Genomic DNA, 14212 nt, shown 5'->3' on the forward strand with positions numbered 1-14212 from the left:
AAATCAGTTGTTTAACAGATGATACAGTTATCCTTTAGGAAACAGAAACAGCCATGAGAGGCTATGCTTGTGCTGGCATTATGCTTGAATTCCCAGGATTAAGTTCTAGACAAAATGGCATTTAAAAATATTTGCAATAGGTGTTCTTCACCTTTATTTATTGGAAAATACTTTTAAATGTTTGACCATTATTTCATATGAATTGCATTTTTTTTAAAAAAAAGCTTTGTGTTGGATTCAAGTGGGCAGTGATTGAGAACTTTGGTATTCGTGTGTCAGGGCCAGAATTTTGCTTGGTCAGGTATGTGTTCATCTGGGTTTGATGGTGATGATTGTTGATTGACATAATGAATGTTACACTTGTTAACCACGTGGGCTGAGCAGACTGAGTTGAATTTCAGCTTTAATGAGCAATGAAGCTGGCCAAGAACATGTTGTTCAGTCTCAGCATGAAGGATCAAGCATTTCAGCAGAAATTAATGAGGCACCAGAGCCTGATCAATGATGGCTTGGATGATACTGCTTCAGGTCGCTTAGCTTCATGCTAGTACTGTGAGCCAGGGCATCTGGTTGACTTTTACACTGGGGCCTGATGAATGAAAAGCTTGCAAAATCTTGTTTATCTTTTGAAATTACTTGATTGAAGAGCAGCTGCATGCAAAGCTTCTTGGTATATTCTATGTATTTAGTGTTTATTAAAATCACTGACCGGGCTGAAACATTTCACTTCAAAATGCACTGAAAAGTCCTATGCCATGTTCTACCTCTGGAACGAAGTGTCAACATTTAATTGCATTACCTGTTACTTCAGTCGGTGACTCTGTGATAAGATTTTAGCAGTAAATATTGTGTAATGTTCATTCCGAAAATAACAGCAGCAATATAATATATTGAGGGTGCAGTATAAAAAAAGAGGTTGGGCTGAATTTTCAGCCCCCCTGCGCAGAAGGAACAGAATGGTAGTGACCTGAAAGTGCAAGAACTTACCACCCACTGCCAATGTGGTGGTGGTCATGGCCATTTTGCTGGGGTTCTCTGAGGAGGAACCCAGCCAGCTGATTGGGAACATTTAAAATGGGGTTCAAAGATGTCAATACACAAGCCCTCCTACCCCCTTCGAGTATATTCCATTATTTTACCTTTTATTGATGTTAAGTTAATGGGCTTGTAGATTCCTGACTCAGTTGAATCATCATTTTGAAATACAGATGCGTCCTTTGCCTTCTTTCAGTCCTCGTCGGTACTTAAGGAGTTCCCAGGATGATAGCCAACGCCACAAAATTTTCCATTGTTGCCTCCAGCTCAGTAATTAAGTTAGTCTTAAATGCTCACACTTTATTCAGTACTTCTGCAACGCTGATTTCAAAATCCTCTAGGATGCAGGGTACACTCCGGTACTTGGATAAAAAGTTACAGTAGTGTTATCATCTCTAGTGAACACTTGTAAAAATATATTCCTTTAATATTTAAACTATTTTATCTTCTTAAATTTTCCTCCTACTTTTGTATTTTATAGTTTTCATTTTCTCTCCAATTGCTCTTATTATCTTTAACATTTGTAGCTGAACCCATTTCTAGAATTTATTTGGACTTCTGATATACCTTTTATTTCATTATAGCAAATTTATACATTTCTCCCACTAGTTTTCTCTCCTTTGTATATGCACAGATTTTATGCCCTTTTTATTGCTTCTGTTTTAACTTATCACGAATAAGCATTTTGGTGAATGCTTGTTTATCTTACACTTGCATTTCTTGGATAGATAATTTATCTTGCACACTCAACATATTATTTTAAATGTGTACAATTTGTTAAATGGGATTCTTTCATTATTATTTCCCAGTTAATTTACCCTCAATGTCATTTTGGTTTTTAATATATATTGGTGTTTCTTTTCCTTTTTGTCTGTTTTTCTGTTTTTTTCCTCTCTTGACTTTCTGTCTTTATTGGAGCATGTTGCACACCAGCCTCACCCCTTAACTGGATTTTTTTTTTCTCTTGTCTATAGTAGACTATTCAGTGTGCTATTATTGAGGGTCATTTTAACTTTCGGTGAAAGTGTACAAGGGACAATACCGATTTGCCTGCCAATTATACAGTCCTCTCCGTTCACTTAAATTGAAAGAAGAATCAGACGTTTGAGTAATGGGCAGCCACTCCGAAATTACCAATTTAAGCCATCTCTAAAAGTTAAAATTACTCCAATGATTTTTATTTTTATTTTTTTTCCCATTTTTTTTAGCCTCTGTTTCTCATTCTTTTTGTTTATCTCATTTGGCTTTGCATTACCACCCCCACAATTGTTGTGTTTGCTGCAGATGGAGCTTCCTCTGAGGACCTGAAACAATCCAAAAAATCTTAAGTGCTGTGTTTTGGTGGCAGCAATTATATAATAGCAGCACAAAAACCTGTTGAACAACAAAGTTTGCAGTTTTCCTGATAGCAATGAATGTGGGTCCTGAATTCTTGTCCTGATGTTTGTGCATGCTGTATTTATCACATCTTACTCCTAGTTATTTTACAGCAATATATAATTATACAAAAAATGTGCTGGTTTATATCTTCAATAAAATACTGACTCCAATGAGAAATCTACTAGATTCAATGGTGGTTGCCATACAGATTGCAAAGGTCACTCTTTGCAGAGATGTCATCTTTTTCTATTTAATACGGAAACCTTTGGGTAGCAATTAGAATGCAATTTGTCCAGTTTTCAGATCTAAAATGGGTGCAACAATGATGAATTTTTCAGTGCTAAATTTATTAGGGACCTTTTTTAGACAGCCTTGGCAGCCACTTAAAAACACGGGCAAGTCTCATTTCAACATTGACATGAGGGTCCAGCTCTGATTTTTTGAACTGTTGGCTAAAATTGTAAGAATTAATCAGACTGCACTGCACCGAATAGAGAGTGACCTAATCCAGCAGTCCTCAAAGGCACAGCCTGCCTCCACAATATTACTATGGCTGCTGCTGGCCCACGTTTACCTGCCTTCCATTCGCCATCTGCTTTCCCCTTCGCCCCCTGCACTGTACTGCACTGACCTGCAGATCAACTTGCTGTCCCGGTGGACAATACTGGGGAGAAAAGAAGCAGCAAGCTGCATTATTGGCACCAGCAGCTGAACGCTTCTATTAAAATAAGAATTAAGGACTAATTTCTTGTCATCCTAGGGTTTCCATCTTCAGGTACAGATATCCTCATTGTGCAGGTCCCCTAATTTTGTAGCAATAAATTGTATTTTGACATATTCAGTTTTGTGGCTTGTACACAGTAGTATCACTGATCCATTTTTGAAGTATATCGCTGCTCAGTTTGTTATCTTGTAAGAATATGAAATATGGCTGTTTTCTTTTAATAAACTATTAGAAGCAGCAACTGTTTTCAGCGTGCACATGAATGTCTTTTTTTTTGCGAAATAGCAATGTCTGGTGACCTAAATTAGTTTTATTTATGTAGCTACAGACATTGGTCTTGATACGCCCATAGTTAGTGCTGTAAGTGTAGAAACTGAATTTCCAGTTCGAATTACCATAGGTATAAGCCTGTCATTTGTTCCCCACAGCTGGAGCTCTGTCCTCAAGAGGCCTAATTCCAGCTGTGTATTCAAGTTGCTTTCCGGGGGGGGGGGGATGAGGGATGGCAACAAAGTAATTTTCTTTGTTTCAACTTGACATAATTCTCTGTTCAGACAGTCTTCCTGCCATCTCTTCAGTAGAGCTTTGTTCTGTTGTAACCTAATCAATGCCAGACCTCTGCCAGGCAGTTATTTGAATAATGTACTGGTAACCAAAATGCAGCAAGCAGCGGGAGGATAGGTTTATTGCCCTCTGAAAGCAGTATCCATGCCATTAGATACCAAAATGCAGAAAGATTCGAGTTTTTTCTTTCATTACCACAAACTATTTTGAATACATTTGGATAATTCCTTTTTTTTATATTTTGGTGCTCAAGAAGGCATGATGAATACATTTGAAAGGTTACATTTTTGTTTTGTTCAGAGAATGTAATGATTATTGCTGTAGTGACATTAGAAAGAAAATCTTTGGCTCAGAATCTTTAAGAGCAAGAAAATCTTTGAAAAGGGGCTTTTTAAAAAAAGCACAGATGCCAGCCAATGAAATGCAAAACATTAATCTTGTAATGAAGTATGATTACACGCTTTTTAATACCAGCATGACTTCTACCATTTACTTTGACATCGGGGGTTTTGGATACTGAGGAGAGAATGTGTATAACATCTTCAATATGGCAAATTTGAAAAGCAATGAGGTTTTAATTAGCATTCTTTGCTTTGTTTTCTTTTCAGAGGCTTAAAGCAGCACTGAGTCAGCACCCTACGGCTCTGTCAAATGGAAATATGAACATGATGGGTCAAGTAATGGAGATGATGACATCCAGACAGGAGCAGCCACACCATCACATGCACTCACATCAGCACCAGCCTCCCCCTCACCATCCTTTCACACATCAGCAGCAGCCGCACCCACATCAGCATCATCCTCACCATCACCAGCAAAATCACCCCCATTCTCATCCACACCTACACACACACCCCCCACAACACCAGACCCCTCCGCTGCAACCTCTACCCACAGGAGCACAAAGTCAGGTAATTCACCTAAGGACGCTTATAGACTGTATTACAGGTATATGGTCATACCACTGGGCAAAATGAAAACTGATGCAAAAACAAAAAACAATCATTCACTCATGGGATGTGGGCGTTGCTGGCTATCTTCTGTTATCCATCCCTAATTGTTCAGAGGGTATTTTTAAGAGTCAACCACATTTGGTCTGGAGTCACATGTAGGCCAAACTAGGTGAGGATGGTAGATTTCCTTCCCTAAAGGGCCAGATGGGTTTTTATGACAATTGTTTCATGGTCACCTTCCAGATATTTATTGAATTCAAATCCTACCATCTGCTGTGGTGGGATTTGAACCTGGGTCCCCAGAGCATTAACCTGGGTCTCTAGGATACCAGTCTAGTGACAATACCACTACGCCATGACCTCCCCATCAATTGATGTTAATAGCATTGCAATAGGGATCTTCTTCACCAATTAAAAGAAAAGTACAACATGTATTTTGTGGAACATTTTATCAATAACTTTGTGCAAGGAGATGTGTCTTAATAAAACTGTAGAGAAGAATGCCTATACTTACTTTATATAGCAACACCAATGTAGGTTCAAGAAGATTTCCTTTAGTTGGTGCTTCTTGCAAAATTTTAAAAGCATGCTTCCTTTATGGGGCAGATTTATACCTGGGCCCAGAATTGGTGTTTGAGCCAAGTGGCTCAGGGAGCAGCAGAAATTGAACCCAGACAACCCACCCCACAGGAAAAATTAATGTTAGGACACGTGCCTCGGCAATGATAGCCCTCAGGTACATTTTTGTAGGGTGGGTGGAGTGATGGGGGTAGAGCAAGCATTGTGGGAAGAGGAAAATCACCAAGACTGTGGAGTCAGGAGGAGTGCTGCTGTTCCTCATGGTTTCACAGAAAACAATGAAAGATCTTATCTAGAGCTGGTGGCTGCTGCGGCCAATGGAGTATCCTGAGCAGGGCAGGCTCGACACCTACCCACTCATCAGTAACAAACTTTGCATTGGGGTCCTCCAACAAGTGTTAATCCTTTAATTAACATATTCCAGAGCGGACTATCTATTTTCAGTAACAGGATTAGCGATTCAACCCCTCGAGCCTGTTTTTGAGCCACCCAGTTAGATCATGCCTGATTTGAATCTTAACTCTATCTATCCAGTTTGGTTCTGTTACCCTTTATAACCTTGTCTAATAAAAACCTCTCAATACTGTTATGAAATTTTCAATTAACCTCACCTCAACAACATTTTGGGAGAGAGAGTCCCAGATTTCCTTCATACACTATGTGAAGAAGTGCTTTCTGGCATCACCCATGAATGGGTTAGCTCTAGTTTTAAGAATATGTTCTCTTGTTCTGGACTCCCCCACGAGAGGCAATAACTTCTCTCTACCCTTTAATCATCTTCAACACCTCAATCAGATCATCCGCTTAACCTCCTATACACAAGGAAATACAGGCCTCAATCTGAATAACCAGGCCTCATAATTTACTCTTTTAGCATAATTTCCCTGCTAAATTGATGCTTTGCATTTGTTTTACTCCTGTAAAACTGTCAAAAAACATACTAATTTCTACCCTTTATGAAATTACGAGAGAAAATATTCACCAACAAATTTTTGGTGTCACTACGCTTAGTGTGAGAGAAATTTCTCTTTAGGGAACTGTTTCTGGTGATGCAGGATTTAATCCTTTTAAAGGGAAGATTTGGTGAAGCAAAGCAAATGAGTGCAAATCAGAGATAGGACTATAAATTAACACCTAATTCTCTGATCTCCATTCCCATTTAGTATTGTCCTAATCATTTTATCCTTTTGTATAAGTAATACACTGAGGTTAACTGTCTAACTGTTTTAGAAATAAGTTTCCTTACATGATAATTTTGATATTTGAACACCCACCAATCAAAGTGGCAATTTACAGCCATTTTCCACCCATCAATTTGCAAAAATGCAAATTTAATGGTGGGAATGGCAGAAAACCAACTAGTCTCGACTCATGGTAAATAATGCTGTTTTCACACTTCTCAAGTACTTAAATCTGATAAAAATATATTGTGTCCAAGTATGTAGTCAGCAAAAAATAATAAAAAATAAATTAATGATTTTGCAAGCCTGCAACCATTCCTTCTGACACAGCTTGAACTTCATTGCAAGCATGCTACTCTTAATATAGAGAGAGTTGATATGTACCAGGATTGAATCTAGGTTTGAAGGAAATAAATGATTCATACATTTCTCACCTTTCACTACTCATGCTTATTAGTTTCAAAGGATGGAAAAGAGTTGACATTCTATGTCTGCAATCACGGTCCTCCTACAATCCTTAAACAAACACAGACATTGGGCATGATTTTTTTGGAGTTACACTAACTCTCTGGCATAGCTCCAGTAGACAGGGTAGGAAATGAGTCTGGGAGCAGCTCCACTGGATCTTCACCAAGTGCAGGTTTTTCCAACAGATGTGATGGGGATATAGGATATATCCACCCTAATATGAACAGATGTATTCAAACTAGATGCAAATTACATGCAAGGTCGCTTTGACAATGGGGGAGAATATTTAACATTTGCTGCTAGCTATCCACTAGCCTCTGAGGTCCTCCTCCCCCTGCCTGCCCCGCACACCACTGCCCCCCCCCCCCACCCCCCACGGAATTTCTGTTACTGTCTGGAAAGGGAGGTGAGAGAGTGGGCAGTGTATCTGCCAACAATATTTAAATTGTTTCAGATTATAAAGTGGAGAACTCTAACTATTGAGTTTGGAGTATTTAAATAACATTGTTTCCTGGATTTGACTGGGGGTTGGGGGGAGGTGGGGGGGAGCGGGATAGTGTGGAAGAGATATGGAATGTGCCTATTGTCTCTTGAAAGGGTTTCTGTACATGAGCACTTCCAGCTCTGGGATCCAGGCATATGTAGCCAGAATTTTCTGAGCACTGTAGAAGCACAGTTGCTTGGGGAGGGGTGGGGGGGTGGGGTGGCGGGGCTGTGGGGATGGGTGCACGGAAAGTCTGAAAGAGAAGCATAGGACCACCACCCCAATGTGTTCCCATCTCCATGCGCTTTTATCAGAGGCGGGCTCCGTGCAGCAACTCGCCTGGCAGCTGTAGGAAGCCAGTTCAGGTAATTAAATGTAAAATTAGCCCCTATTTCATTGCACAGACCCCCATGTAGTGTCTGGAGCTCATCATCTCAGTGGAGGCAAAATCTCAGAGGGGAGTCATTTTTGCCTGCAACTGACAGGCATTCAGGTCAACAAATGGGCAAAATGACAAGGCTTGGGCAAAGCTAAATGAATTAACAAAATTAACCAGAAACAAATAAGAGGGAAGAATAACATATATAAATGCAGTAGGGAGAAAACTGAGGGAATTCACTGGGATGAATACAGAACATACAGAAACATGATAAGAGAATGAACAAAGAGTCAAAGAAGGACCTGTAAAAACTATAATTAGAGGGAAAAAAAGTTAATATTTTATTAGTGCAACAGTAAGAGGGTAGATGAAGAGATTGTAAACAAAGCAGAATCTGAAAATGAGCCCAAGATAATTAGTATAATAAATGATTCCTTTCCTCGGAGGAAATAATGAGCACCCACATGCTGTCCCTCACTAGCAACAATCCAAGTAGAACTAACTTCAACATAAATCAGCTGGAAGCCCGAGACAGACTAAAACGGTTCAAAACAAATGATTCTCCGTAAATAGGTTATTTCTCTAGGAGTAATGAGAAAGCCAAGGGAGCAGATATGTGAAGCACTGATGGTCATTTTGTGAGGGAATCAATCATTACTCTACAGGCTAGCAATGTCCCTTTAAATACAGCACTCTCAATTGTGCTGCCGACCCAGCCCCCTGCCTGCCATCTCTAATTGGACAGTGAACGGGGACACAGTCTGTTAATTGGCTGCCTTCCATGAGATGGCACCAGAGGGCACACTGCTGACACAAGTGGCGTGGGGATCTGGAAATTGTCCCAATACCCAAGAATTTTGTAAATCCTGGCGAATTCCCACATAAGATGCAGAGTGGTGTCTTTACAGATGGGGCCTTTTCTGTTCTGTTGTATATTATGGAAAAAGGAGGCCACCAATAACATGGATCGAAATTCTCAGGTGTGAGATTGCAGTCATGTAGGCCAACTATAGGTCTGGTTAGCTGAACTTTATTTGACTGAAGCTTTCTGCTGATCCTTTTTTTTTAATATATAAAGCAAAATACATTTTATATTTGTTGTTTCCTTGCAGGTTTCGCCTGGAGCACAACAGATGCAGTCTCCACAGTCAGGGCACCCAACTCCAACCAGTGGGGGACGTAGGAGAAGGGTTGTAGATGAAGATCCTGATGAAAGACGGAGGAAGTTTCTGGAAAGAAATCGTGCAGCTGCAACACGCTGTAGACAGAAAAGAAAAGTGTGGGTGTTGTCACTGGAAAAGAAAGCAGAGGAACTCACACAAACCAATATGCAACTTCAGGTATGTTATTTACTTACACATCATATTAGCAGGGCCTTCCCGAAAAAAGTTTTCCATATTATTTGAATGCAACGTTTCATACTATTTTCTAATTGTACCTATGGCAGGTATAGGATTAATCCTTATTGCCCCCAAAGACATTTTATCACCACGATTGCACGTAATTTAAATAAATATATTCACTGGAAACACAGCATAACATACAGCACTTGTCGCTTTTTTTATTACTGTACAATCAGTTTATGTAAGGTCTCTCATTTCTTTTTCCATTCCCTAAATGAATTCATAAACTGCACACGATTGTTAAAATTGCACTTTGCAATATTACCAACAATTCTATTCACATGAAATTCCTCCACCTGCTATTTAATGAAAACATCGCCTCATTTCAAAAGATAAATTAATGCCTTTGTGAAAGTAGTGGGCAGAAGATTTTCAGAGAAATGCCTCAACATATTTGTTAATAATATGAAACAGTTTCAGCTCAAGAGGTAGCAAAGATATTGCTGAATCTTTTGGTAACACAAGTTAATTTTCAAAACTTATTCTGCTAATTCACAGGGCTACAAGCAAAATTCAGAAAAAAAACACCAATGTCAGCTTCATGTCCAATCTCTAATCTTGTTTTGTGTATTAACTGAAATGTATTTATTTAAATGTGCACCTCTTACTTAAATGGATTTATACCACTACAATAAACATTTGCAAGAGGCTTTTTGTTAAATAGCTGCTTGCTCTAGAAATTTAGAGGTTAAGATAAAAGAGAACGTTTAGTTTTGGTTTTGTCAGCATAGATTTCAGAGTAGGTTCTATTGATGGACTCAATAAGAAGAACGATGTTATCAGTAATGGAACAATTCAAATGAAAGAAATAAAGGCCAGTTCAATTATGTTGACCTGAATATATATGAGGTAATTTTAATTCCTCTAAATGGGTAAATTTGGATCAGGTGGGGTTAAAAAATTAAAAATCTGAAACAGGAGCCCAACTCACCTCACACCTGCCCACTTCCAATTTTAACGAAGGCTGGAAAGGGGTGGGGATCTGAGCGACCAATTTGCTGTCAGACAGCGGGTTGGTAATTGAAACCTTTTAAGGAGGCTGTGGCCTTCATTTTAACAATTTTTATTTTTACTTCATGCTGGCTGGTCTCCCTTAGGAAACCCTGACAGGTGAAGGGCTGAATGTATAAGGTAGGTGCCTTTACAGTACTGTTTTTGGGCCTGGAGGAGCAGCAGTATTTCCGCCAGCTCAACAATAACCAGTAAACCCCCTGCCATGATCTGTCTGCTTCCCCCCACCTCTGGCCATCCAACCATCATTCCTCCCTGTCCCCCATATCTGCTCTCTACTGCTTCCTTCTGCTGCAGGCTTTCCTGGCTAACAGGCAGCCAGACAGTCAATCAGGCTGGCTGTCAGATAGGAAACCTGGAGAATAGAATTAGAAGGCAAGCAGTCAGAATGTTTGGGAAACCCATACTTTTGAGTTTCCTGTCCATAACCCCTGCCCAGCTCCCATCCGCACCCACGCTCCTTGTCAATATTGGGGCCATAAAGTCAGGAGGACCAATTTTAACTCAAGCTGCCTGGCAAGAACACTGCACTAATAGCTTCACAATAGCTGAGCTGCACTTGTCACCTAGCTTCTATTCTGATGCTTCTTGCTGCCAGATTGTCCAAGGACTTCTGCTGGGCACCCCAGAACCGGGCTGTATCAGGTGAGCGCCTCATTACTACATCTAACTTGGTGCCTTATGACATGCATCTGAAACAACTCTGTTACAATTGAGCAGAACATGTGCCATTCATGCTCTGTCCAGTTATACCAGGTGGCAAAGCAGAAATGGCAGAAAAGGCTGAAAAAGCTAAGTACAAAATGACACGTGTGTTTCACAAGAATACTGTTGCCCGCTGGCATCACAGGCTATCCCCTCCATGGTCAGTTCCCTATCCTTGGACCTACCTGGTTGCCTTAGCATTTTGAACGCCCGATTGTGCCAGCCCGGAGCTGGGGCCTACAGTGAGACATCTTTTAGGGCCTGCTACTCACCAAGAGCATTGAAATGAAGCCAGGTCCTCAAGCTGATGCACGTCTCCCACTGACAGGAATCTCTCCCAACTTCATTGTGTAGGACTCCTTGGCATGGATTTTCACTCCCAAGCTGGGTCTGCAGAGTTGGGAAATTTCCCAGCTCACCACACCTGCCTCAGGAAAGTGCACCGAATTGCAGGATCTTTGTTCTGGTGGGGGGTGGGTGCTGGATGGAGTTGAGCCCACCGCATCCAGACGCAAATAGGAGGCACCCACAGGGACTGTCAATTACAGAGGCAGGCTGGTTAATAGGCCCGTCTCAGTTCTCTGAGATATCGTCCCACTTGTGTTGTTCAACATTAGGCCCTCTAGCTCTCACTTACCCCGCACCCACTCGCCATCTCCCATCCATGCCAACTCATGCTAACCCATGCCCCTCCACTCATCCCCATGGACCCTAATAGCCCTCAAGTCAACTTCGTGCCAACATGTGACCCCCCCCCCCCCCCCCCCCGCACATCCCCATGGCCTGTCATAGTCCCCAAGTCAACTTAGTGCCAACTCATGCCCCGACTCATTCCCATGGCCTCTTATAGTCGCTATGTCAATTCAGTACCAACTCATGCCAATCCATGTCAGTCTACCCACCATGCTTTGCCCTTGCTCCCTCCATGCTAACTTACCCAGTATCCACCATGGGCAGACCCATGCTGAAACAAAATGGAGTTCAAAGTATCTATTACAGTCTTCACTATATATATAAAAAAATTCATTCATAAAAGCCCATTCAATGCATTTAAATGCCCTCAAGTACTTAATCATCTATAAAAACAAACATTTGTATTCATAATCCACATCAAAGAAAGCTAATCTTTTAATAACCTTTTGCAGGTGCCAATCCAACTGTGAATATATAGCTCTGCACTTAATGATAGGTTATGGAAGCAGTCAAGCAGTAATAATGCTATAATGATAGCACTTAGGGTTATGTCAACAAACATCTTTTTTTTCAACTCAGAGACATTGGCTGGCTGTTTTTTTTTCAAAATTTAAAGGGCAGGGGATTTAGCTTGACAGTTCCACAGACTTTATCCACCCTTCACAAACATTTATGTCTACTCTTTTAAAAGAAAGTAACTCTTTTTATTCATTGGACATGGCTTGCTAGGCCAGCATTTATTGCTTATCCTTAACTGACCTCATTCAGAGGGCATTTAACAGTCAACCACATTGTTGTGGGCCTAGATTCACATGTAGGTCAGACTAGGTAAGGACAGCAGATTCTCTTCCCTAAAGGACATTAGTGAACCAGATGGGTTTTTACTACAATTGATAATGGTTCCATGGTCATCATTAGACTTCTAATGCCAGATTTTTTATTGAATTCAAATTCTATCATCAGCTGTGGGATTTGAACCTGTGTCCCCAGAGCATTACCCTGGGTCTCTGGATTACTAGTCCAGTGACAATACCACTATGCCATTGCCTCCCCTTACAGGATAAGGATACACTGCGGGATAAGGCCCTTGTTCCAGCGAAAATGGGCGTCTGTTTGATCTCAGCACTGAGTTCAAATGGCCCTGTGAAGGTCAGGTTTCCCCATGTGTGAGTCACATCCTGTCCCCATTTCGCCTTCTGGTGAAATAGAATCCATTGGAAATGGGAGTCTGACTTCCAGATCCGGATGCCCAGCACAGTTTTAGATAATCCGAGGAACCTCCCCTACTCCACAAAAGTCTAGGCCCTTTTACATGTAAAAAGAAAGATTTGCATTTATATAGTGCTTTTCAGAACTACCAGACATCTCAAAGTGTTTTATGGTCAATGAAGTACTTTTGGAGTGTAGTCACTGTTGTAATGCAGGAAATGCAGTAGCCAATTTTGCACACAGACTCCCACAAACAGCAATGTGATAATCTGTTTTTTTGATGTTGATTGATGAATAAATATTGGTCAGGCCACTAGGGATAATTCCCCTGCTCTTCTTCAAAATAGTGCCATGGGATATTTTACATCCACCAGAGCAGGCAGATGGCCTTTTTTTACCATCTCACCCAGTCGACAGCACCTCTAGCACTGAGTGCGTCTCTGAACCCAGAGCCTTGTGACTCAGAAGTAGGAGTGCTACAAAGTGAGCCACAATTATTGCAAAGCCATCATTGGACAAGTGTTTCCATATGCACTCTGTAGTATTTTTATAAGTAGCAGTGTCCATTTAATTGGAATTTTTATTTTTTGATCATTCTGAACCAGGTGAATCAGCTTCTTTTAATACATTTTAGCAACATCTAGTCCTACAATCAATCTGCATCAAAAATTTGACATGGCTTATGCAGCAAAAGATTTTTTTCCTCTGCTTTTTTCATCTCTTGTAAGGTGCTTTGAGAAGTCCAATGGTCCTGAAAAGTGCTATAAAAATACAAGGTTTTTTTTAGTTGTTAATGCTGGGGAAGAAATATTCAATTTCAGGCAGCATCGAGTATTTTTGGCCTATGAGGCCAGACCCATGAGTGACTACCAAAGTTCAATCCGCACAGGATCTTTTTATACAGCAGGTATAATGACCCTGATATTTAAAGGGAGACAGTGAGGGAGTACGAGACAAGGTGCTGTTTTGCGGTCAGGAAACCTGGAGGAATCCTTTTCCCCTCATGTCCTGATGAGTTTAACAACAGGATCTGATTAACATTTTTGGAATCCGTTTCCTGTTCCATTAAAATTGATGTGGGTTTTGTTTTTGAGACTTGCATTTTTCTTCCCACATGACTGAAACCCACCAGCTTTGGGGGTTAAAGTATCCCCAATGTTTCAATCCAACATTGAACCCGGGCCTTTGGAGGGAAAAGCTCCGAATGATTTTCCCATTTGTAAAATGTGTCCACAGAATGAGGTCTCCCTCTTGAAGAATGAGGTGGCACAGCTGAAGCAACTGTTGTTGACACATAAAGACTGTCCAATCACAACAATGCAAGAGGAATCACAAAGCTACCTAAGTAAGTAAAATGCATCAAAAAGCCCAAAAAACCAAAATTAAACACACTGGAAGAAATTTTCAACTTACCACTGAAGCATAAAACCAGATTTGCTGACGT

General features: G+C 40.7%; 1 protein-coding gene across 1 annotated transcript in view; it reads left to right on the forward strand.

Annotated features, from left to right (window-relative positions):
* The window catches only part of creb5b (cAMP responsive element binding protein 5b), a 471745-nt gene that overhangs the window by 441627 nt on the left and 15906 nt on the right, over positions 1-14212 (forward strand). The window contains exons 9-11 of the mRNA XM_078539021.1: positions 4312-4614; positions 8860-9087; positions 14005-14113. Of these exons, the coding sequence (XP_078395147.1) occupies positions 4312-4614; positions 8860-9087; positions 14005-14113 (640 nt within the window). The remainder of the gene's footprint in view (positions 1-4311; positions 4615-8859; positions 9088-14004; positions 14114-14212) is intronic.

The sequence above is a fragment of the Cetorhinus maximus genome, chromosome 3 (genome assembly GCF_964194155.1).
Source record: "Cetorhinus maximus chromosome 3, sCetMax3.hap1.1, whole genome shotgun sequence".
Taxonomy (NCBI): Eukaryota; Metazoa; Chordata; class Chondrichthyes; order Lamniformes; family Cetorhinidae; genus Cetorhinus; species Cetorhinus maximus.